This window comes from Procambarus clarkii, chromosome 65 (assembly GCF_040958095.1).
Source record: "Procambarus clarkii isolate CNS0578487 chromosome 65, FALCON_Pclarkii_2.0, whole genome shotgun sequence".
Classification (NCBI taxonomy): domain Eukaryota; kingdom Metazoa; phylum Arthropoda; class Malacostraca; order Decapoda; family Cambaridae; genus Procambarus; species Procambarus clarkii.
In genome coordinates, this window is record NC_091214.1 from 24,606,841 (window position 1) to 24,634,054 (window position 27,214).

General features: G+C 36.0%; 1 protein-coding gene across 11 annotated transcripts; it reads right to left on the minus strand.

The window, feature by feature from the left end:
• Positions 1 to 22: 22 nt before the first annotated feature.
• mbt (serine/threonine-protein kinase PAK mbt) lies at positions 23 to 27,104 on the minus strand. 11 transcript variants are annotated; one of them, XM_045763221.2, is made up of 13 exons: positions 27,018 to 27,104; positions 24,374 to 24,510; positions 21,501 to 21,612; positions 21,141 to 21,258; positions 19,993 to 20,088; positions 17,789 to 18,520; positions 15,914 to 16,456; positions 15,169 to 15,468; positions 14,862 to 14,990; positions 14,240 to 14,458; positions 11,354 to 11,455; positions 10,497 to 10,757; positions 23 to 8,029 (listed from the first exon to the last, which is right to left on the minus strand). In XM_045763221.2, the coding sequence occupies exons 2-13, from the start codon at positions 24,393 to 24,395 to the stop codon at positions 7,868 to 7,870; spliced, it is 2,796 nt and encodes a 931-aa protein (XP_045619177.2). In that variant the 5' UTR covers positions 24,396 to 24,510; positions 27,018 to 27,104; the 3' UTR covers positions 23 to 7,867. The 11 variants fall into 11 exon arrangements, with proteins under 11 accessions (XP_045619177.2, XP_069165747.1, XP_045619178.2 ...); XM_069309646.1 differs by lacking the exon at positions 27,018 to 27,104 and adding an exon at positions 26,889 to 26,909; XM_045763222.2 differs by lacking the exon at positions 27,018 to 27,104 and adding an exon at positions 26,677 to 26,803.
• Between the last annotated feature and the right edge of the window lie 110 nt (positions 27,105 to 27,214).

Consider the following 27,214-nt stretch of genomic DNA (forward strand, 5'->3'; position numbering starts at 1 on the left):
CTAAGGTTAGATAAAACCAAAATAAAAATTAACCACTAGGGTTTATTACTATATCTAAAATAGTACATTAATTCTGTGTATTTACAAGATTACTTTTATAGTCTGTCGAGCTTAAAATCTACACAAAAATAATGAACAGTTGACTTATATTAAATAAGTAGTTGTGTAAACTAATATTCACAGTAATTGGGTCTGCAAAAGGTTGAATGATAAGAAATGCATCAAGGGAAGACAGGAATATATAATCTTGGACAGATTTAGGAAGATTGCTTTGGGAAATTGGTCAGAGAGGGGTCCTGAATATGGTACTGTGTTGTGCCAGCTTTTATGTTTTAATACAGACTTTGTCATACATTACATGTACTTTTATGTACAGTAGACACTTTGGCATATGTACCTTATTAAAGAATATAAGCCTGAGTGCTGTGTGCTAGTATTAGTGATGTGTACAATACAATCATACAAGAAAACATTTATATCTAACTCATCCCCTTCACGGGAAAGCAAGCAATAAAGTACTTTAATTCACAAAGAAATTGAGACAAATTTGAAAGTTTCAGGTCACCCATACAAGTTTAGTATGTCCGTGAGGACTTGCAGACTATATTGATGAGCCACATGGCTGACTACACATGCCTCTCCAGTCATTCTCCCCAAGCAGTTCATTTTTAAAATAATCATTAATAGACCTCCAATTTAGCCAATCACAACACATGAGGAAACTAAAAAAAATTGAACTGAATTTATTCACTGCTAATGAAGAATGTTTCCTTGGCATTGCTAGAGAAATAACAAATATTTTATGTATTATGATTAATATTACTTAATGTACACACTCACAAGATAAACAAAATTATTAATTCCAAGACAAATTAGTGATTTGCCAAAAATATCCACAGTGATAACATGCAACAAAATTAAATAATTTGGATGCAAGCACCTTTCTGGAAACATTTACAAAAATAAATTTGGCACAAAAAGCAAAAGGTGACCTTAAAAATGAGCTACATGTTGTAATGTTATATTATAGCACTCGGCACACTTGAGTACAACAAAATACCCATAATGGAATGAGAAGGGAATGGTATTAAATGCAATCAGTGGGTTTAGTGAGTTAACCCTATATAAGTCAAAAGAAAACATTAAGACCAGAAAGCTATACATATAGCACTGGCTGTGTTACAGAATACTTAAGTTCCTAAATAACATTCAGGATGCTAATACAGTAGTGTAAGGACATCAGACGAGTGATGTCAAAGGAGTCAGATTCACTTAGGATTTTATGAAGGAACGTACGACTATGAAAAAGAGAGAAAATAGAAAAAAATTCTGATCATTCTGAAAATCAGCACATTTTACAAGAAGGTGCACAGCTGTTAGTAAAATAATGCAGTGCTGACAGTAAGGTGCAGGTCTTAACTCTATACAATATAGTCATGTGGCATCATGAAAGGAATATTCCAGTGGAACATCTTGTCGGTAAAAAAAAATAGTATGCTGTAAATATGCAGATCTACACACAAGACAAGTATGAAGCTACTGTACTCAAAATGCATTGTCTACATACTCATAACTGCATTTAAAGATTTTTCAACACATTATACGTAATATAAGACTAATATATAGCAGATGACATTTACCTCAATTTAAATGAAATGTCAAAATATAAAACCATCAACAGCAATATGATTCCAGGTTCCAGCATTCTTTGCAAAATTTTTTTACAAGATAAAATTTTGTATAAGTACTTTATTAGTCTTGACAAAATTATCCCTTTCCAGAACTGTTCTTATGAAAGACCTATACTATTTTTATTGTACTATGTTGTCAAAAGAATACTTACATACTACGTATAAAATATTAATTCATGTACTTTTTATATATATAGTAATTCATTTTGTAGGAGACAGGAAACATGTATGTATATGTGTTGTATATGTATACATACACATTCGGCTTGTATGGAGGTCCCCCCTCCCCAAGGTCGAACCACTGACCCTCCCCAGGTTGTAACCCCACAGCAATTGCCTAACTCCTGGGTACCTATTTACTGCTAGGTGTACAGAGGCATCTGGTGAAATGAAATGTGACCAGCCATTTCTGTTCCACCCGAATTAAAGCCAGATCTCCAACTGCGAGTCAAGAACGAAGCCAACTGTACTACGAGACCCTTAGCCAACTGCAGGATGTCACAGAAAGGCTCATGCGAAGTTGATAAGGGAAAATGGGAAATATAGTCCCAATTTCAAACTGCTTATTAATTATTTTTGTAATCAGTGCTAAATACATACGAATTATGTATGGGTATATACATGTAGTGCATATGACGTACAGTACAACACAACAATAAAATAACTAGAATGATTTATAAAAAATATAATGGTAAGATATTTTGTTCAAAATGAATACAAGACAAAATTGTACAGTATAGTACTGTAATAAGAAGCAGTAAATACAAATTAAAAGCACTGTCTAGTACAATTATGTTTATTTTGTCTTGGGAATTTCAGATCAGAATCATTCATCACTTCCTTACATTCAGAAATGCTTTACATGCTTTTCTTTGGCCAAATTTACCAATTACACCAGAAAATTCAAGCAACTTTGCTTTGTCATTGTTGTCAAGTAACTGAACAGATTAAAAGAACTAGAACAATTTATAAAAATGAACTGAGTAGCCCCCCCCCCCCTCAAAATTGTAGGCCTATGCCAACTGGCTCACCTGCCTTTCCCTCCCCATTCTGGCCTGGTCACAGATCATATGACCTTGAATTGCAAGGCTTCCCATTCACTGTGGTAATTCTTGGTATTTTGGTCAATGCCAAAGCTCTGTTAACATTTAAAGTACAGTTGGAAAAGATCACCAAGGCAAATGAGGGGACCTTCGACAAGCCGCCGGCTTTCTTTCCTCATCGAGGCCACTAGTGTTAGTGGCTCTCAGGTAAACTTATTTCCAAATTAGTTTTAACAAATCAAAAGTAAATCTTTATCTAAATTATGATAAACTCATTCCACAAGATAAATATTGTGAAAAATACAGTATTCAATATAATGTAGTTTGTTAGGAATCTTTGTCTATTAGATTCAACTTTTAATAATACAGTACTGTATTCATATTCAAACTCTGTATTTGCTCACATAAATTAATGTCATTAAATATAAATTGTGTATAGTTAGGCCTAAATTTGGCTCGGTTAGATGTTTAGGGTCACTTAGCAATTACAGTACAGTATTTGTTTTTGTAATACACGAGTGGAGCACTTGCATTGGTGTGATTCAGGGAGGATATCAGTTTGGGAAATGTTCAAACAATCAGTTGTGTGTAACGCAGCTCGGTATCGCAACAAAAGCCAAATGCTCATTAATCTAGTGGCCAAAGCCCGTTTATGAATGAAACAGCTTACACGTGACACAATTGATGAGGTTTGAATATTTCTCAAACAGTGCTTCCCTGACTACATTCTTTAAATGCTTCACCCAAGTATTCAAATTACAAATAATCGCCAACAGAATCTAAACACCTAACCTAACCTACGCTTAACTATACACAGAACTTTAATGAGGAATAATATTAGTCTATATATGAGAACAAATCTATTTATAATGCCCAGTATGTTAACATTGATTAATGAGTATATGAGGGCTGCTGCCACTTTAACAAGCCTGATCTGAGGCAAGTTGGTGTAAAATAAATTTAATTCATAAATGGGGTTTAAGAGCTGGATTAATGAGCATTAGCCTTTGTTTATGAGGATGGGCTGCAGGAGAGCCTTGCCCCCAAAACTGGCAGACTTTTCAGGTGAACTAGCCTACAGCCTAGTGATGATCAGGCACAGCACAGCTAGGGGCAGTTACAAATCGAGGTAATGATCGTTTCCCCTCAATGCCGTCACTTGCCTAACTTTCTTCAATCAAAGGCTTGGTTGTTCGACTTTGCAAGTCTCCCAAAGGCTTAGCTAAACCAGTCCTTAACACAGGAAGCTTCAAAAGTGGGAGGGGGGCCATCCCAGAAAATATTAAGTATCTAGTAGGGCAGATCCCACTAAATCACTGTCATAGATAGATCCCTGACAAATTTTTACTTATTATTCAACAGTAAGAACAGGATACTTCAAAAGTATATAGCACCAGTATCTAAAATTATTTACTCCTTGGCCAATGGAAATGCACATATATTAACTACTAAAATTCAACACCAACTGTTAAGCTTGATATGATAGTAAAACTATCACATTAGCAAGATAATCGAGTGTGAAAGGCAGCAAGTGGACGGGATAATTTACGACACAGATTGGAGCTGTACACGCACTTTTTGCAACAAAGCAATAACAACACGAGTCAATACACCACAGCACAGTACTACACACACTACATGAAGTGCCTATTAACGCACAGTTACAAAGCACACCACTTCACACAGTTCTTCATAATTATATTCCTTAGCATTACAATTACAAGAAATTAAGATATTCCAGGTAAAAGAAAAAATTCAAACTTTCAATAAATTTTTTTATCTAAATTTTGGATAAAAAATATATTTTTATAGTATTTATTAAGTTGTCAATAACAGATGGTGCAACATCTTAAGACAGTTGCCAGGCAACACTTTACAAGACAACAGTGTCAGTAAAAGACCATTACATATGGGATAATTTATCCAGTCTTCGTTAGATATTTCCAGGCACCATTAAGGCACAATTTATTATTCTGGAGGGATAGTATTAGCACACACTTATCTTGACTAACAGTCTTGTCACAATTATGAATGAACAATTCCAACAGTTTATGGAGGTAAAAGTTTCAATAAACAAAATGCTGTTAGACACAACAGCTCGTCTTGACGTGAACTTCATCACACTAAAACATGATCATTACCTCAAAGTTTGCTATATACATAAGATTTGATCTTCATCAAAAGATGATGGATGCAGTCTTTTGTTCATCTTTTTGTGATTACAGTAAATCCTCATTTGCAATTTATCAATGTTTCACTTATACAGATATTTATACAATACAGTACATGCTGCTTATGATAAAATATAGGTTTCCTCTAAATTTCAAAGTTAAAATTAGACTAGATAAAATGTAGAAACAAAAGTAAAAGGACTATGTGGGTCAACTTTAAAATGTATTAAAAAACTAGTTTCTTATTTGTTTTCTGAAATCTAATAATTTGCTTAGAATATTTTGAATATAAAGGTAAACAAAAATTAATATCAGACACTACCATCAGAATTATTTATCCCTACAGCAGGCTGATGACAGTTTTAATAGAAATCATGTTTTCACGTAAAATGAGCAACAGAATTCCCCGCCATACAAACCGATACTAAAACATTAAAACAAATTGGTACTGGACATTAGGAAAGATTATCTTGTCAACAAATTGGAGTAAACATGGGGAAACAGGTTTTGCAAATACACGATATAATGAAATGTAACATATCCATAAAATGTGGATGTTTTCCATCTTTGCTGCTAAGTCTATATGCCATGGAATGATATACAAGTGAATATGCAAGGAAAGAATTATGGGTATTTGAAAAAAACTACTTTATGAGATGCAGACTTATTTCATTTCTAGATGTCACTCATTGAAGGTTCAGAATGCACATACAAGTTCGTCCAAGATGCTATGCATCACTACCTCCCTCGCCATAAAAAGGGTTTTGTATCCTTTTAACTAATAAATGTAATATCTCAAATCAGTTGATTAACTAATTTAAACTTAAGTTATAGAAACTTTCAATGGTTTGCATGCTATACAGAGGTTAGTCACAGTGTTTGCACTTATGCTCTTGGCTTTACAAGTTGCTTGTGTATGCACTCTGAGCAGAGGACCAGAGAGATTAACATACTTCAGAGTCGAACACACAAGGCAGCTTCTTGGTAAATGTGTCTAGCAACGTCTTTTAAGGTGGACAATAGACAATGCCATAGAAAAAGTAAATCCATAATATAAGCAAAGCTGGCATGATGGTACTGTATATGGCACCTGATACAGCATGTATGTATTTTATACACCACACACAAACACACAGACACAAAGTATTAGTATTTTTTCCAGCACTTAAAGCTGGCTTGTCCCTTCAGAATATTATCTGGACATTTCAATCATGCACACAAATAAAAAAATATATCAAACTGCACAAAATAAAGTTTATAGTGGCAAGGAGAATAATTATGTGCTTACAAATTCAACTTGGGAAACCACTAAATATATAGACTATCAGTAAAATAAAAATGAAGTGTGTTAAAGTGCAGGATAGAAGTATAGAGAAGTTTGATAGATGCCAAGAATGCACGTTCTTTCTCATTGTTGTGACAGAGCGGATAATGTCAAACACACAGGAACAAGTAAAATAGATAGAGAGCAAATAAGGACATTCACTCACCTGGGTATAGTACCCACCCATCTGGACAGATGCCCCATGCACTTGGACAGATCCCCCATCTAGAAACTTGGATAAGTAAGGCTATACCAGCAAAAACTAAGAAAGCTTGTAAAAAAAATTAAAATTGTATTTTTCTGTATGACACAAATATTCAAACATTAAGTATGATAATTAAGAACACTGCCACTTCCAGAGGGAACAGAGACCATAATGTTCAGAGTAAATAAAAGAGCCACTAATATGTAACTAAAGATGATGAGAAAGATATGTTGACCTTTTAATACCTGCTATGTACCCTTGAGCAATTACTGGATGCTATAGTAATTACACTGCACATAAATGATGGAATGACCTGTACAAATAATAAATGCTAGTTACAAAAGTGAAACACAAAAATAAACATTTACAAAAATTATTTACATACAAGAGAAAAATAAATGGCAAGATCCATTTTGTCAATTTAAACAAGTGAACCAATTTGACACGGTATATACAAGTGCATGTGGTAACTTTACAATTATAAAAACACTTAACATTACATTTTTTTGACAGGACAATTTATGCATAAATCCGAAATGCTGTTTTTTTTTGTCACTAAGCTTTGCTATGGTACTCACATTTCATTATTTCTATTAACATACAAAATAATGGCATTCTCTTTACTATAATCAAAATATTTTTGACTGCTAAAGTTTACCAAACACTCTCAATGCTTATATTAAACATGAAACATATTAAGGTCAGATTTAGACTAAGAAATCAACGCAAAATAAAGCCTCTTTGGTGATATATGTCACAATATGTATATTTATTTATATATATATAATATATGTATACGTATATTTATATAAGACATAAATACACTAATTACCAACCTCTTAGGAACACAGACGGGGCTCAACGACAAGAATCTCCCAGAAACTGTGCTCGTGTACCTCGTTTACAAGCTGCCACTTTTCAACTTCCCAACTAAAATTATTAGCTGCCAATACTGCTTTTTGCTGATATACAATGAAACAGGATGAAAATAATGAAATACATTAATACACGTGTTAACACACAAACATGCTTGGATTTTCTTTCCTCTTTCCTTGTGCATACTGAACCACACGATTTTGTGATTGTTCTTGCACTGTAAAAATCCATTTAAAAAATTCTGTAGTGAAAATTTATAAAATCTTCAGAGCATTATTTTAATTTCAGTTTTCAATGTTATTCCATGGAATGTCTAATGGTAGTTGCTGTATTTAAAAAAAAGGTACCGTGGTATGATATATAATACATATGCATGAGCTGCCAATGCTGACCAGAAACTGTACACACTATAGCTCACTCTTCTAGTGAGCTCAGGAGTACCAGCTGCTCAAACTGTTTCTTACATATAGGCACATGATAACCCTTCACGTTTAGATAAAAGGCACTTACAGAGTAATGTAATACAATTACACAAATGCCAGGGTATTAGCATACAGCTAGCAAGGAGAGTGTCTAAATGATCTCATCAATGGAACCAGAAGAGATGGGGGCCCTGCCTGACGTAGAAAAGGATGCTGAAGCAGCTCAAATGCAGTTGCTCGCTGACCTGGATCTCTGACCAGCATCTTCTCCAAGAAACCTTGTAGGCGTGGGGATATCTGCAAAAAAATGTACAGAACAATCTTTATATTATGGCGCCAAAACACAATAAAGTACATTACCTTATATTTACAGTTCTGGTATAACATCCAATAATGTAATGGCTATCTACATAAATCATTTGGCATTTTATCTTAAATATTTTATTTATATTTATTTTATTAGACTGTTAATCAAGAGCATCCATTTTTGTATTATCTATGAAAAGACAGCTTCATAACGATTAAAAAACACATATTACAGTAGATTTGGACTTTTCTGTGAAATAACTCAATAGAGAGCATAGTGGGGCATCATAGTTACAAACTACACAAATGTACACTTTGTGATAGGAGCACCAAACTTTTACATATGTGGCAAACTTTTACAAATGTACTGTACTGATATTGTGAAGAGATACTGAAACCGTTACTGAAATTTTCAATTGCCCTTGGAAAAAGCAAAGGCACTGGAAACTTGTGGCTACCATTTTTTACAATGACAGTTTCCATTAACTTTAAATTCACATACCTACTCAACCTGGTATGATTGCCTATCGATAGTGGATGATGTTCAGGGACATTACTAATTTATTTTTCTGAATATTGAAAAGGAGTTTTTATTGAACTGAAGATTTCATATATTACTGTACTGAATAGGCTGGGAGGTATTAAAGAATTTATATGTTAAATGTAGAGAACACTAAAAGGAAAGCAAAAACTACTCATTCTGAAGAATGATGTTGAACAAAGAATGGTAACCCTTAAGATTTCTTTCATTAAAGTCTCGGACAAGTCCACACACAGTAAGGTAAATGACCTTGGTTTATATACAAAAAAATTATTTCCTCGCATGCTTGGAAGAGCTCATTAAAGCTAAAACACGTTCCTGTCACAACCAACTTAACTGTATAGAATGCTTCCAACTGCATCACATTTGGATCTGATCTGGGACAGCCATGTCTCCAGATGTATTTCAATCTTTTCAGTCTTTACTGTTCTTGGGTCAGTACTGTCACCTTGTTGTATTAACACTTTCGCTCACCCCGCGCGCCACCCCTCGACAGGGCGATATGGGCCCCAGCGTGTCACGGAAGCGCGCGTTAATTTCGAAAAGTGTATACTCTCTTCAACTTTGTCACCTCAATTCTCCTTCTACGAGATTAAATTTGGTATCATTGTGTTCGCAATAAAATTCTCTACAACACTAAATGCATATAAACTCCAAAAGCCCAGCTAATTACCCGCAGCAAACAGAGAAAGTGCGAACGAGTTACCCGGGAGCGCGCAAACGTGATAAAATGTTTTCACTATTTTCACTCTGGTCACCTCAATTTTTGTCCTAGGTCTTTCAATTTGGTCTCAATGGGTTCGTAATAAAATTCTCTAGAGGAACATTAGCATATAAAAAAAAAAACCTGGTCACGCTCCAACCGCCGACGAGTTGAAGACGGGCCACGCGTTAGCCGTGAGTGAGTGCTCAGAGGCCTTCCTGCTACACTCCCAATTCCCACCCTTTTCAAGCCTTTCTTTCGCAATTTTCTTCCTGGAAGGGCCTTGTTCATGATTACTATCCATCGTGGAGTAAGCGTAGATAGTTTCTAAAGCCGCAGTAAGAAATATAGCCACGGGAAATAGCCGAAATGTTCACACGTTTGAGATGCGAGGGGAGGCGACATTGGTCACAACAGTGGAGCAAAGACAATGGGCCCACGGCATGTGCCAAGCCGCCTGAGGGCCACGAGGCTCAACAAAGAAAATGGGAAGACATCGGCGCACATTTTAAAACCAGTCCCAAAAAAATCGGATAAAAACCTGATTTTTGGCGAATTTTTAAAGTGGATGACGCAATGCTGCGTCATCCCCGGCATTACCGCCAGTAAACGGATGACGCAATGCTGCGTCATCCCCGAGCGAAAGTGTTAATGGGTAGTGACCTAGCAGGCCAATTGGTAGTGAGTGCACAGCCTGGCAGTTTGAAAGATTAGGTACCCCTAGGAGTGTGCAGTACTGTATATGAATAAACTTTCCAGATATCTTTCCAGTGCAAAATATTGACCTACCCTGATCTGACAGGGTAGGGGCCCGACAGCTGAGTGGACAGCTCTCGGGATTCGCAGTCCTGAGGTTCCGGGTTCAATCCCCGGTGGAGGCAGAAACAAATGGGCAGTTTCTTTCACCCTGATACCCCTGTACACCTAGCAGTAAATAGGTACCTGGTAGTTAGACAGTTGCTATGGACTGCTTCCTGGTGATGTGTGTAACAAAAAGGAGGCCTGGTCGAGGACCGGGTCGCAGGGATGCTAAGCCTCAAAATCATCTCAAGATGACCAAGATAACCTACCCTGACTGAGAAAGCTCATACAAATGAAATCAATAAGATCTTACCTCATCAAGTACGATAGCTCAGAAAGAATTATCTTAAAGTAAGTCCACAACAAACGTTTCAAAATTCTTGCCAAAAACGTAAGCCAATGCATGTAGTTACCTTATGAGAATTCTTCAGTTTGGGTGGTGGCATGTCTCTTATTCTTCTCATAGCCTGCAATGGAGGCTCATTGAAGAATGGAGGTTCGCCATCCACCATCTCAATCACCATGATGCCCAATGACCAGATATCCACTTCAGGCCCATAAGGGAGTCTGGATATAACTTCTGGTGCCATCCAGTATGGAGTGCCCACTAAGGATTTGCGTTTGGGCAACTCTTGAGAAACTTGCGCACAAAACCCAAAGTCAGACAGTTTAACCTGTAGAGGAAAACAGTTCAGAAATATTTAATAATTTAATGTTATGATGAATAACCTACAGAATTAGAGGGGGTGTTTCAACAACCAATATCATAATTCTATGCAATCAACATATGTTTTATTCATGATTATTCCGTCAATTTATTACAATACTAAAATTTTCACAATTCCAATGCTTCATTCAGTACAAAAGCAGCAAATTGTCTTATCTATCTAGTGGTTCTCAAGCTTAAGTGCAGATGTAGCATTTTTAATTTAGACAACTGTGGACAAACACTAATAAACACGATTGTTGAATACTACAAGAACAAACAACCCTTTAGTATTTTGGCAGTGATATTCCTGCTAGCAATTTACATGCCTAGAAAAACAAAGGTTCACCGAGGTACAGAAAAAAGTTGTAAATAATTTAATTGAAGCAACATTATTTTCCTCCACAGTTATCAAAACAAAAATACTCTCATCATCAACAGTTATACAGTACAGTTAATGAAAAAATAAGGCCCACCATTAGGTCTTGTGTATGAAGAATGCTGCTAAATAACAGTTTATACATGTACAGCTAAAGTTACGAGAGAAGAAAATAAAAGACTTACCCTGCCATCACTTGCTAACAGAATGGAATCACTCTTGATGTCTCTGTGAATAACTCCTTGTGAATGAAGATATGCAAGGGCTTTAAGGCACTGTCTACACACCTGGAAATATAATGACAAACAGGCACGCATCAGAGTTGGAATGCATACCATTAATTGCTCCATAAACCATCACACCTTCAAAACTTTTGAAAACAATAAATCGGTGATAATTGTGTCGAGTATATAGTACAGTAGCGTGTAAAAATGTGTGAAATGTAATAACAAAACTTACAGAAAGCTATGTGGTGCTCATAGTGTGATAAGCATATACCAGTAGTTACAGTATATATGTACATACATTTCTCATATGAAATATTAATACTACTATTGACATTTCTAATGTATCATTCGACCACAGAGAATTTAATTAAATAAAGCAAAAAATAACAAATTAAAATGTAAAGAAAAACTGCCAGATGGCACCCAACGTCCCCACTTGTCGCCAAGCGACCACAGCAACCACATGGGAAAATACAAACATGATATAACTATGCAGCGACACTTATGGTCACCGAAATGACTTTCCAAGTGTCTTAAATTTACTGCTTCATTCTAGCATAATTTTGTATCATTTTAATTAGTTTTTGTTGTTCTAGGTGAAGTAAGTCTGTTAAATTGTTCTGCATGGTACTCACTCAATTCAACAATGTCAGCTTCACCAGTGTTATTTTTTATAATATTTATGTACTTATTTTCAAATTTCCTTCATTATATACACAAAATACATACAAATCGAACTTACGGGGCAGGGAGACTGATTTCTCAACCTTCCTCAAACACTTTCAAACTTTTTGTGCATTATCTACATGGTAAATGCTCCAACTTTTAATAATGGTTCAATATCATAACATGAACAGGAAAAAATATAAAAAATTGAAAGTTTCAAGAATTTAAAATTAAGGTGACTAATTTAATATTTCACCAATTTTTATTTTATTCATTATGGACTCAGAATGGCATATAACGTTCATTTTCCTCAATTTAAAACCGAATTTGAGAGTAGTTACTTAACATATTGGGATGAAATTTTCACAACACTGTTGCCAAATAATTGGAGATTTGTATAACTTTTCAAATAATTTTCATTAAATTTGAATATTTTTTTTTAACTCCCAGCCCTTTAAGGGATATAAAATGAAAAGTGGTCACCGAATATAAATCAGTGATATCAGTTTGAAGGCATGACTGAAGGCATTGGCATTCCCCAAGGAATGCCAAACCCACTAAGCTCAAAATATAAAGCAGCTGCTACTGCTGCTGCCCCTGGCAGAGGTGTGATGTGTTTGTTAGCAGGCAGACAGGTGAGGCAGGCTGTACCCCTGGGTGACCTGGACTACCACTTGGTGGTACACCTGGATACTATCACATAGCATCTTGACACACTGGACAAGCAAGTAATTATCAAAAGAAGGCACCAAACCAGGAAGGCTATGTAGGACCATCAAATGTGCGAGATAATCAGAGGGCGCTAAATATCACCAAGGATGCCAATACGAGAACAGAAACACATAAGGCGAACGATATCAAAAGTATCCGAGTCGCCACACACACTGGACAAACTACTGCTTAATGTGCTGCTATTTTTATAGCTTGATTATGGATAGAAGAGTTAGTTTGCTTCACCTGTTTTTCTAGACAGTTTTTCTTGGTTTATGCTTGATTTCAAATCCTCGTGTACCCCTTGCCTCTACGAGCAGTCCAGGTTTTGGTCCTGGTGTTTGGTTGGCTTGCAGAAGTCCTGAGGCCTGGTAGTTTTGTGGATGCCTCTTTGGTACCATTGCACAAAGCAACTCCTGAAGGCCCACCTACAAATCCTCATACACCAAACAAGCACCAGGTATGCCCAGCCCCAATAAGCATTGCGAGAAGAATAATCAATTGAGATTAGCCACTCAATTAGCCATTCAATACTAGCCCTGACTGAATCAGGGCTAGTATTGATTTTTATGTACAGATGTGAGGTGATGATGTACTTTGAACATGAAATAAATAATTTGACAAATATGGAAAGAGAACAGAGTACAAATTAAAATATCAGAAAAAAATAAAAATTCAAAAAATAAAAATTCAATAACAATGCAAGATTGAGGAGAGAGCATGACATGGTTCAGTATTGTAATGAATGAATGTACGATTGATTTGTGAAGGGAGCATAAATGATTATATTCGCAGAGTATTTGAGGAAGTGGGAATTAAGTGTGATCAGCACAAGGGATAAGGTGATGAACAAGGCTGAGTGGAAACAGAGTGCAAACAGGTAGTGAATTATTCATACCATACTCACAAGGAGCACTGTGTACCGTGCTATAATAATTATCCACAGCAACACCCAAACATTTCATACTTATGAAATGTTTGGGTGCTGCTGTGGATAATTGTTGGTGATTATATATAGTATAAATTATATAATTGTACACAAGTTCAACCTCTTACCATTTTATTCACTTTTTTCTCTAGATTGATACCACCCCCATTCCATAAAAGTGAGAAATAGGGGGCAATAATTTATTTAGGTACAGAGGTGCTAATCTGTGCCCAATCCTTAAATGGCTCAGCTAAATAAAGTCACTATCACGATGCACATGACAAAAAATAACACGTAAAAAATGTAACAAAAATTACACGTGGAGATTCAAGTAAAGGAGGTATTTGCAGATAGTGACTGAGGTCGCTTAAGGGTCAATATACAAGTTATGTTATTGTTAACTAAATTAAACACTTCTAGTTTTGAAAGCTAAATGGAAAACAAATAAGAATAATCAAGTTCTGAATGTCCATACTTGAAATGGATAAGGTAATCATCATAATACCATGTAGTTTATATAAAGAAAGCAATTTACTAACTGTAGCAATCTGCTCCTCATCCATTCTGGCATGTGTGACAATGTCAGTGAGTGCTCCTCCCTCCAGAAATTCCATTACAACCCACAGCTCGTCTTCCACCAGGAATGAATCGTACATCTCAACGATGTTGGGATGGTGATAATCTCGCATAATGACCACCTCATTAAAAAGAAGCTCTCGCCTCTGTTGTTTCCGTAGGTCCATCTTCTTCACCGCAACCTAAGCATGAATTGAAAAAGCATTTTCATTAAATAGGGTATACTGACATACATGTTGTCATCTACGTACAAACCTTAACTAAATAATGCTCTACTGAATCAGAACAAGCCCATAAAACACCACCAATGAACATTACTTTGTTTTCCTCTTAATGAAGACATTAAGAGGAAAACTAGCCACTTCATCCCTTGAAACTGTAAAAAACTTGACGAGTTCTAATGTATTTTTTCTAGTTAACTGCTTTCTGATCAACGTGAATTTTAAGTTCACAAGTAAAAACTAAAGAATTCAGAAATGTTAAACAAGGTGAATTGGATGCATCTAAATGTATTTCCACTCATTCATATATTACCTAAATTAAATATGTAATAAAACATTTCAGATTGAAATTATAGTACTGTACCTGACTACCAGATTCTCTATCACTGGCTATGCAGACAATGCCAGTTGATCCTTCTCCAATCTTAATGAAGTTGTCCAGGTTATACCGTGGGTCCCCCGGACTAACCACCATCTGTAAGGCTGCACGGAACTGCCAGACAAAAAAAGTGTTAAGATTACAGCAGAGTACTTACTATGCAAGAATTTTATATTTAAGGGCATAGCAATGAATGTAGACTAATGTAACTAGCCCACAAGTATCAAAATTACTCACAATTATCTATAAATACTTGAGACAAAACATGTTCCGGTTCAAGCCACCCACAAACCTGTTCATGAGATAATCTCTGCTGGTCATGCTGTTTGGCACCTGGATGATGTTGCGTGGCATTCCCATGAGGAAACCCAGGAGGAGATTTCCCAGGTAAACTTGTTGTGTTGTTGGCATTTGCTCCACTTCCGCCCACTTCTCTTCCCTCCCCACTGGCTTTACGGTCTCGTAACATCACTTGCGGCATAGTGTTGTGGCTGGAAGTCTGCGGGTCAAAGCGATTGCCATTGTGATCTTGTTGAGGAGCCCCAGATCCTTTACCAGTTGGAGAGTTCTGCTCCGGTGTGGGTGCTGGAGGCTGAAAAAATATTACACTGCCCTTACTTGATGTACTGCATGAATGCTTGCAATGATGATATGCTTCATTAATTCTTTTACATGATCATCCTCTTAAACAAGGAAGTTTTCAGAGGGGTCATTAAATCCAATGATTTAGTTGCTACACCATATTGGATACAAATTAATATTGGATCTCTAACAGGCTTGTCCAAGATAAACTCAAAAACACATTTCATTTATTTTTGTCACTACTGTACCTCTGAGAACATACAAGAAATAATTGAATATTACAAATGTCTTGAAAATTCTTAATCTTTCACAACTTCTCACCAAAGGAGCTCTGACTTTGAATAGTCTTTTGAAACACCACACTGGTATCTTCCTTTTACCAATATTAGAGCCTAGGTGAATCAATTGAACATTATTCATTTTAAATTTGGGAAAGACCAAATATAACCATGTACCTTTGAATATACTTGGGAATGAGGCGGAAGCTGGTGTGGCAGTGGTGGTAATTTTTGTACTCCGTGTGGTGGTGGAGGAGGGGGTAATTGCTGTTGCTGCTGTTGTGGATGCTGAGAGGGATGCTGTTGGGTCTGAGGTTGCTGTTGGGATTGTGACTGCTGTTCTGGTGGTTGTTGCTGCTGCTGTTGCTGCTGATGCTGCTGCTGTTGCAGGTGGTGTAACTGATTTTGGGAAGTGTGATGTGGAGGGGGAGGATGACCAGGAGGAACACCATGAGGCGACTGGTGTGATGGTGGGAGAGGCTGAGGTCTACGCTGGTGGGGATGCTGTGAGGAAGGAGACTGGAGAGGATGTGGTCCAGGATGCTGATTCGAGGGATGAGGATGTTGATTTGGTAATTGGTGAGCATGTTGATTAGCATGTGGAGATGGACCAGGCATAGCAAGCTGATTTGGATGTGACTGAGATTGATAGTGTGGCCCATTGTGGTGACCAGGGACACTGCCTGCTTCAGGTGGAAGCTGTGCAGGGGGTCGTCCACCCTGAAAGGGGAAAATAAACTTTAGTGAATGTCACACATTTCTCTCATTATTAAGAAATACACAGACCATTGCAATCTCTTAAAAAATACCAGTACCTGTATTCACCATAGCTGCCAACTACAAATCGAAATTTGACTTGCCACCAATGTGCAACCAATGTAGAGAAATGCTAATAAATTATCAAAACAAGAGCTATGTCAATATTACTATACTGAATAGCATTATGCAATTCACAAATTAAAATGAACAAAGGTGCCTATATGGAAGTAAAAAATTGTATCTGTAATAAAAAAAAAAAAAAAATTCACAGAAAACATTTGCTAGCGATACTTGGTTTAAAGAGAGTTGTTAAACAACATCAACATATGACCACTCAAATATTCATTTTCTCAATGAATGTCAAATTCTACAAGTTCTGTTATAAAAATCATTCTCTCTCTCAGGTAAGGTGGCACATAAAAGTTCAATCTGATAACATGACTTTTAAAACCTACCGAATCTGTAGCTTTAAATCTATCTGTATATAGTACCTGTATACATACTGTAGATTATATATTTATTTTTAAATGCTCAATAAAAAATTTGTTTGAATACAGTATACAGTACTGTACTAGGAGGATCTAGTTTCTCTGGTATAACTTATGAATGATGCTGTTGTTTAGAGGCTTATTATTTTTGGTTTATCTATTGTGATAGTAAGGACTTTCTTAGTAATAGTAAAGACTTATTGTAAGAGTCAGGACTTTGGAAAGTTTTACAACAGACTTTCTGTGGTAGAATTTTTGGTACAGTTATGCCAATATATTGCTAATATTTATTAATACATTAATAAATGAGCTATTTTAACATTAAAGTTATGGTGTAAAAGAAAAAAAAGTTCTAGCTAGGCTAGTACTAGTTACAGCGCCCAAGATGTGATCCACGTGTTTTAGGGCGAACTTTGAAGAGGTTTCATCAAATTTTTAAGCCAATTAAGATTGACAATTGAAAAAATGTACTGCCTGTAGGCTAGGGGCCTCATCAAACTATTTATATAATAACCAAAAGTAAAATAGAAGCCACTACCAAAAGAAGCTAAAAACAACACTAATTAAATTTATATAGAATTAAATTTAGAAATAGAATACAACAGAGAGAGTATTATTATTATTACAAATACACTGTAAAAAAAAGTGTCACCTCACCTGGAGAATAGAAAAAGGGGCAGATGACTGAAGCAGAAATAATATCACTGTACATGGTAAATCTACATTAGCTTGGCTAATAGCTAGTCACAAGGGAACTCTTACAGTTTTTAAATAATTCTCTTAAAATTTAAATCGCTACACTAACCTGAGGATGGCCATTATGAAGGTTCTGATGATGTGGAGGAGGAGGAGTAGGTCCATGCTGTCCACTGCTGCCAGCTGAACCTGCAGATGAAGGGCCAGAAGGTGTTCTTATGCCACCCATTCCCCACCCATCCCGCCGCACATCTGGATGGTGAGGACCTCTCGGATCTCGGGGATCCCACCGCTCTTCTCCATTAATAGGATGACCATGGGGTGGTCCTGGATAGGGAGGTCCAGCATATACAGGTCCATGTGGCCCAGGGTGGTGTGGACCATGTCCCTGGTGAGGACGGAGGTGTGGAGGATAACCAGGTGAACCTTTGGGGGGTTGTGTGGGGCTGAGGGGATGATGAGAAAGATGACCAGGTGGGCCTTGTTGGTGTCCTGGATGCCCCTGGAAGTGGCCTGGATGGTTAGGGTGAGGCATGTGTTGGCCAGGTCCAGGGTGCTGTTGGTGCCCAGGGTGCTGTGCATGGCCTGGATACTGAGAATAGGAAGGCCAGTTGTGTGGGGCACTGTCTAGTACTTCACCTTCATGAAGAGTTGGTGGGAGGTTGTAGCCACCCCACTGTTCAGGCCGCCGGTGCCTTGGCGGACTGGAGGAACGCAGTGAGTTGGATCGTGCTACACTAGAAGTCTTGGGTAGGTTAGCAGGTCCATTACTACTGGTATTATTATTGTTGTTATTGTTATTATTGTTATTACCCCCACCACGTTCTCCACGTGTGTTTACCTGTAGCAATAACAAAATAAAAAATGATAGAATTTGTATAATGTAAATAGAGTTTAAGCGTATTTAATACTGCACTCCAGATAAGTACCTGGCCCACAGCCCGCCCCATTTCCCCCTTTCCTCTGCAAGTAAACAGCACCAAGAAATTGGCCACTAGTTTAAAAAGAATTTTTGCTATTATCTTCATGTGCCCGATTGTTACAGTATATATATATTTACAATTCTGACAAATGTCTGCAGATGATTGCTCTATCATACAGTGAATAAAAAGAATTGTATAAAAATTAATATTACTGTAAAAGGAAAGCTATGCATGCTAGTGGCTTTACAAGAATGCAAGAACTCTTGTTTATAATAAATAAATAACAAATATAATACAGTATATACAGTGGTGACTCCGTTAACGAATTTAAACCGTTCCAGCACTGAGCTCGTCTTGCGAAACGAATTTCCCCATTTAAAATAATGGAAATAAAATCAATCCGTTCCACCACCGAAAAATATCAATACTGTATATTCAATTTGTTTTATTTTTTCATAGAAAAATGGAGCAGTCTACCTGAACAAACCTTTGTGACTAGTTTTTTTTTTTAATTTTTTTTTTTTTTTTTTAATTTTTGTATTTTTTATAGAAAACAGAGCAGCCTACCTGACATACACTGAACAAACCTTTGTGACTTTTTTCTTTTCAATTTTTTTTCCAATATTTTAATTTTTTTTATAGAAAATGGAGCAGCCTACCTGACATACACTGAATGAACCTTTTGATATTTCTTCTTCTTTCAATTTTTTTTATTCTTTAATTTCTAAACAAAACAAGAAATTCAATGTTTTGCAACATTACAGCAGTCACCCCTTTACATCCCAGTATCATTAGCATCTTTTAAAAAATATTTAATTGATTTGTATCGTCGGAGACATCCGAGAATTTGCGAGAACCAGCGGGAACGCTAGGAAGCATCACATGGTTTTCTCGTTAACCGAGTGGAAGCTCGTCATTCGAGACAAATTTTCTGCGAGTGGCTTGCTCGTTACCTGAAATGCTCGTAGATGGAGCCGCTCGTCACCCGAGGTTCCTCTGTACATATATAACGTTTGTATACTTGGACAGCAAGTATCCTAAGCCTATAAATCCAGCCATAGGCTAAGCCATCAACCCATAATGATTCTTAACACCCAGCCCTGCATGCAAATTTATCTTGTTCAATCCTGCTTTCATCAGCTAATCTATTTTGGATTGAATATTCCCTCAAGCTTTTGAATTAAAAAATCACTCCCTAAATATCATTCTATATTTAGTAGGGTTGAAACATCAAATCTTGAGAAAAAACACTACAGTACAGTACTTATATTTGACATTTTCTGCCAATCTTGCATTTAAATTTTCAATTACTGTCCTCACTTGGTACTTCATACCATTTTATGCTCTATACTTTTGACTTTAATTTATAGGCCATAATAACCAACATTACCTGCGGGTTTTTACTGGGATCAGCCAGGTTGAGTGTAGCAAATCCCCGGCTGAGTCTGTTTGAGGAGTCTTGTCCTCTGGACGTGTCTGGTGGCATCTGAAAATATAATAAATTTTAGCATATACACGAAGCATCTCTTGAGCTTGACACTGTTGCGCCCTAATACAAGCTCCTACTGGGTCTTCAGGACAGGATCCAAATAGTCAGGGCGTGGACTATTATACTGTATATAGCAGTGCTGCATGACTAGACCATACAGTAGTGCTCTATGGTCAGTTCAATATGAACGTGAAGGGTCATACTCGTGTTAGGGAGCACAGGAGATCATTCACTCCAGCACAGTGTCAAGCAGATATTGGATAAGGATGTTAACTTTAATGATGAGGATATCGGATAACCTTAGACAAGGATATATCAAATTATACAATTAATAAAACTAAATAAATCTATTAATCTACCCATATCATTGATAACTTTTTTCTGAGAGGACTGCTATGTGTAGTTTTCCTTTAACACTCAAGAGAATCTTAATTGTTTGTTGACAAACAAAAATACTCAAAACATTTCCAAGAAATCCACATGCTTCTTTGACAAACATGCAAGTGAAATAGCAACCAACTGCTAACACTGAAACAATAATGTGTTTTATAAACAAGAACTTTCTCGGCAAGCACATGCAAATGAGTTAGAGAAATAGGAAAAGAACACAATGCATATGTGTGTAAGACATAAACAATGAAAATAAAACATGGGAACAGTGGAGGTGACAGTGGCTGTAAGAAAAGAGCTACCAATGAAGTTAGTAGTAACATTCCAATTATCCCATGGTAGTACCACTAGGGCATACAAAGCCAACTGGACTACTATGTACTGTAGAACCAGATAGAAAGAAAATGGGTTCACATTAGATGTAGATACTGAAAACAAGTTTGGAAATAAATAGAAGGATTTAAAGACAATGGAAAGCAACAACTTTCTTAAAGCAATGCCTGAAGTAAATGTAACACTAGGGAAAATGCTATACTATTATAGTGAACTACTGTACTTTTTAAGATCTGCAACTGTAAATAGCAAAGGTAATAATAGATAATCAGGTTAATGTAATCCTGAATATTCAAAGTGCATAATACACCCATGTTTGGTTTTACCTTCATGTCGAGCATATCCACGGGTGTAATCTCCGACGGGTCAACGAGCGGCATGGGCCTGCCTTTATCCAGTGCATTTGAAACAATTCCTTGCCATTGAGGTGGCAGTCCAACATATCTAGGAAACATAAATCATGAACTACATTAAATAAAGACACTTAAAAAGAGGAAATGGAAACAATTTTATACTGTACAATACCATTAAACTAGAAACACCTGACATCAGCAATTTACATTTTGACCCGAAAGCTATTTCAAACAATTTTTAACCACCACAGTACTTCATTAGTTGGTTGGTTATAATGAAGTACTATATTGAATAGAACTGTAAAAAAATTAAATAATGTATAATACACATACTTTTGTTCATGGTGATCAAAACCAGTGTGGACGCGGTGCTCAAAGTTACTGGGTGCTGAAATCTGCACTTTCTTACTCTTCTTCTTAAACATTGTGCCCCGCGTCTCTTCACCTGTCAGAAGTAAATATACAGTGAAACGCTTGCAACAGTTTTCCCCAAGATGTTTATTTGCAAGTACTTATTGAATCATAAATCAAAATACTGTACTACACACACATGTACACTTATCATATAGATCAGTAACGGGTCACAGAACACACACTACTGTATCCACCACCATTTAAAAACATACTGTACTTGCTTTCACATTACCACAACTGAGGGTGGCTTCATATACAGTATTCACAATAATTTCAGCAACCTTCATGTGATAAAACCTTTAAAGAATAATTTGAAATATTTAGTGAGAAATTTAATATGTTGACTTGGCCATCACAAACAACAACAGTTAAAACGGCAGGTAAAAAAAAGAATCTCAAAATACTGAAGTCTGCCTCAGCCAAAACTGCTTTTAACAAGAACACTGAAGTAAAAAAAAATTCAGAAGAACAAAGATGAGTAACAAAGAATGATAAAAAATGAGAAATGGGACCTCGTGTAATTTAGAAAATGAATACTCTGTACTGTATGTGAAAAATTGTTTATATTCAGAATTTAGTGACTATGCTCATGACCAGCAATTGTGAATCATCACAATATTCTCTCTCGCCAACTCAGCCAAAGTAAGCTACATAATTTGTTTTTAATTTCCCATGACCAGGGAATGCATTTTAACAATATTTGAAAGAATGGGTTATGTTACTCTTAAGAACAAAAAATCTCTCATATGGACAGATAAAGACATCTTAATTTACATTCTCTAGAAAGGCAAACAGTAAGAGTTAACATGATTGAAGTAAAATATACAAATGGATCAAATGGCATTACAAGGGAAATATTAACAGGATGCTAAATATATCAACACAAAATAAACATAACTATAGATTCAAACTGGATAATATTAGATTCAGAAATGACAATTGGTTCAAAATATGGTTGTAGATTCACACAACAAATTACTGTACAGGGTAACATAGGAGACGGCATGTGACTGCTGGATTATGAGAGTTTGGCTGCGTAAATAGGTTGGTACTTTTACTGAAGTCTCCATACTCTTATGTTCTTATAACCATTCCAATACATCTTTCCAATTTTGTTTTTCCATATTTATCGCTCAAATAATTAAATACGATGACACTTGTGGTCACGAAATCAAATTCCTAAAAATACCTAATCATGCATAATTTCCATATTATGGTGGCAAGCATTCTGTAAGCATAAACACCTTCAAACAAAGTTTTCCCCAAGAACTATTAATTGCTTTCAGTAACTTTCTACACTTACGCCATCACAAAAATAGTAATTCTAATATAATTAAAACCTTAATTTAAGTAAGGTATAATTAAAAACTTTAATCTTTTCTACATATACATAGCCTAGCTATTCTTTAAACAGCCTCCCTGTTAGGGCAATAACGGACCTTCCTAGGATGCAACCTACAACAGCTGGCCAATTCCCAGGCACACACCTACATTAAAACCACACCATATTGTTCGACTAGATATTTTATTTAAGGAATACAAATAAAATATTTAACCAATATGAAAAACAAACAAAAATCACGTTTTCTGAACTTATCGATATCATTAATTTGAGAAACTGATAACACCAATAAATTTAATATCAGGGAATGAAGTTCTATAGTTCTCACATTTGAAATTTACTGCACGACTGCTAAAAACTACACTTTTGATAAATCATTACTGTAACAATGCATATTACATACAGTACTGTTTAATGAAATGAGTGCCCCAAGTACAGTACATAAATATACAGTACAGTATTACTTTTCCAATAATTAAAATTTTTATTTACACTGGCTATTATATTAAAAAAAGCACAAGATGCTAAATATTTGTTTATACACCAGTCATTAGTCTGCTCCAGCAATCAATAGTGCTGCACTGGTAACAGATTTGGTTGCAACTTCACGAGTAAATTTTACAACATTTAAAATGTAACAGGCGCATGCAGTAGGGTAAAATATAAGTTTATGGATACTACTTTTTAAAGCTGTGGTCCCATTTCAGCTGAACTTTGGCGCATAGTTCCTCAAGGTATTTTACACAAATTTACCAAGGTAATGACATAAAACCCTTTAAGAATTGTTAACATTCAAAATTGCATTGCAATTGAATTGCAATTTTGATTGCAAATTGTAATTGCAAATTGAATTGCAATTGAATTGCAACATTCATTTTAAAATACAACTCAATATAGCAACCATCCCTTACAAATTTCATATTTTCTCAGCAAAAATGCCAAATTGTAGCTAATAATTATAAAAATGTTCAAAATGGCAAACTATATACCCCAAAATTATGATAAATATGTAGTCATCAATTTAATTAACTTGTTTATTTATATATTTTACAATAATTATCCAGTAATTTTCCCCTTGATCTCATTTAATTGGCTCCATGCATGCTAATTCCAAATACTTTTGCAACCATCCAATAACATTTTTTAAAGAATATACCGATACCAGCAAACTTGCATAGCAATTGTTCTCCTCCCCCCCCCCCCCTCCGAACATCTATATAGAACACCAAAAATAGAAAGAAAGAATTTTCAGCTTGTAAACTGTTATAATAAAGTAGCATACCTGAATTTAAATTTTACCCAAATTGGACATCTAATAGTGGAAAAATTTTAACTTTACAGGCTGGCCAAAGTCTGCACGAGACATGATTTTTCCAAATCACTTATTAAAATCTTAAGGTTTCAATAAAATATGAAACAAACAGGAAATAATAAATTAAATTAAATTTACCTCCAGTGTAGATTCGTTGCATGTTTCCACACTATATGGCTAGGTTTGGTTAGGTTAGGTTTATACTTGATTTTGTTAAGCTCTTCAAATGAAGAGCCAACCAAATCGATCAACCAGGCAGCACCATCTATCAATTGCTGCGCAAATGAAAGAGCAATTGTCAGTACAGAATCATCAATCATCGGAGCAGATCACTCATTATCGAGTAATATCACGATAAACTTATGCCATTCTTGGACGAAACTAGGCCATTTAACAAAGAGTTTAGTCTTAAACACATCATTTGGATATTCCTCCACCATCAAGCTTAACTTGCTAAATAAAATGTGTGTCTATAGTATACATTGTAATGACTGAACTGGTTTATAATCAGAAGGATAGGCAGTTTTGTCAGTACAGTATTAAGAATATAGCAAAAATATGCCTTTAGGACTGGTATGAATAATACTGTTTCATCAAGCTGGCCAAAAATATATGGCATTAAATAGAAAAGTAATAATTTAAGGTAATTATCAGAAAAATGCACTAAGCCAATATGGCTATATAGCACTGTATAAATAGAATGGTAATAATTTATTACACAACTAACAACTAAGAAAAATGATAATACTGTGAAGTTATACAACAAGAAACTTTAACCTATGCAAAGGCACTTTTAAACTTGAATCTTAAGCAATCATTAATTGTGAAATCACTTCAGAACTGAGGTCACCTGCTTGTGAACCGAGTGACTCCACTTTTGTATTGTAACTAACAGGTGGTTATTAACCACTCAAGATAACATTTCATTTCTGATGTTTAACTATTAGTAGTGTGCTTTCACAACTGAAAAAGATGTCAGTGTGAACCAAAACTGTGCTGAAGGAAACTTTGTCAAAAGAAAATACAGGATTATATTACTGTATCTTTTGATTTTCAAATTGGGGTAAAACTGCCCGTCTCAGCCACTCCAGCAATTTCTGTATTACAATTCAAATTAAAAAAAATTCATCACTTTCCATACAGTAAATTTGGCATTAGTCAAATCTTTTAAACAGATATTGAACATACGGTACTAGTATACTCCCAGTAGTACAGTCAGGTTCATTCTCAACTCACAATTGGGAAATCCGGGTTCGTATCTCGGGCAGAACAAAAATAGTTACGCATGTTTCCTATCATCTAATGCCAGTAAACAGGTACAGTACTCAGAGTTAGTCACCTTGTTGTCGGGTTGCATCCTGGGGGGTCAGTAATTCGCCCTTAGAGGGACCTCGATGTAAGCCTAACATGTATATGTACACTGGCTGCCTGTCCCTTAATTTTTTTTTAACCTGTATTATAATACATGTTTAAAAAAACTTTTTCAGTACTAGTAGAATAGGTATGGCAGCTTCCTGCCTTAATTAGAATCCAAATTTGATAACACTGCATTCAAAATATATATTTCACAGTACTGTAACAAATTACCTACAGTGTCGCAACATTTAATTCAGAAATTTAAAATTTGTTCATTCTCTCGTCCTTCGAAAATTATTCAGTTATTATTGAAATGTTGAATGTGTTAAAATAGAATACTGCTTAACTAAACACAAATGTAAATTGCTTAGTTCAAAGAACATTGTGATCCAATTCCTGAACCCATTTAAATTAATTTTCTGCCCAAAAGAATGGAACAGGGACCATAATAAAGTAATCAAATAACAACGATAAATAATGAAAAAAGTGTCTAAGAACACATTAATATTTTCTTTTGCAATTTTGTTAATTGTAGGAATTGCAAAATTATTGAATACTTATGTATACCTGTACTGTATATTTATTATTTTTTCCATTCTACCATATTTCATTTCTGCAATGCTGTCATGTATATACAGTACATTATATCCATACATTTGAAATTCAGTTGTCAAGGGTAACCCAGGTACAATCTCACAGGATGTAAAGGGTACTATGAGTACTGGAAAACTGTGGTTGAATAAGCACACATTTTGTCATCCAGTATTTTAGGTGTTGACCAACACGAGTGTATTAACTCAGCCACACACTGCAAATACCTGAGTGACTATGAATTACACACACACAATGGACCATTCTCACACTAGAATGGCTATTATAGTTCCAGCAGTAACCAGGACCACACTCGTCCAGTTGGAGTCACTCATGAGGAAGACAAGAGGGAGACCTACTTGCACCAAAAGACGCCGTCGGAGGCAACAGTCTACTCTCCCATTAAGGAGTCAAAATGTCACGAGTGCAGCCTTGAGCCAGCAGGCCACAAGAGATGTTTCCTCCCAACTACTACTACTCTCACTCCCTCGTACCTCTTTTTTTAAGCCTCTTTTACACTTATGCTCTTGTATTCTTTTGCAGATCCTTTATAAAAGGCTAATGAAAGTTCTTTCTATCGTAGTGGGCGTGCCGTAGAGCCCCCCGCGCCCACCACTCGGCCACAACGTGTGGCAAGAGCATTTTTGTTTACCATTTCTCCTGAAGGATACAAAATACTGCGAGAAAAACGCGTTAACCTCTTTACCTGTAGTCAAATTCTCTGGCTCGGCGCCTTAAAATCGCTCATTTACACAGGCCACCACAAACTACACTGCCGGCTGCCACGCCCCTCTAAATCAAGGACACACAACAGAGAGCAAACACTGTAATTTACCGCAATTATGGGAGAAAAAGGATCCTAGCAGGTTAGATCCACGCCGCCATGTTGTTACCTGTCATCCGGGACCTGAACCAAAACAGGTGGGGAGTAGTGCTGTGCGTCCCGCCGCTCCGCATAGCTATGTATGCTCAGTAATTCACTTTAACTTGCTCTATCTGCTTGGAATGTATTTTATATTATTAGTAATTATT

Excerpts from the sequence above, each read along its gene's own strand:
- mbt (XM_045763220.2), bottom strand. The coding sequence starts at position 21,868 with ATGAAGGTTGCTGAAATTATTGTGAATACTGTATATGAAGCCACCCTC. Across the intron at positions 10,758-11,353 it reads TGTTAGCAAGTGATGGCAGG|GTTAAACTGTCTGACTTTGG; the intron begins GTAAGTCTTTTA and ends TTTCCTCTACAG. Across the intron at positions 8,030-10,496 it reads AACTGAAGAATTCTCATAAG|ATATCCCCACGCCTACAAGG; the intron begins GTAACTACATGC and ends ATTTTTTTGCAG.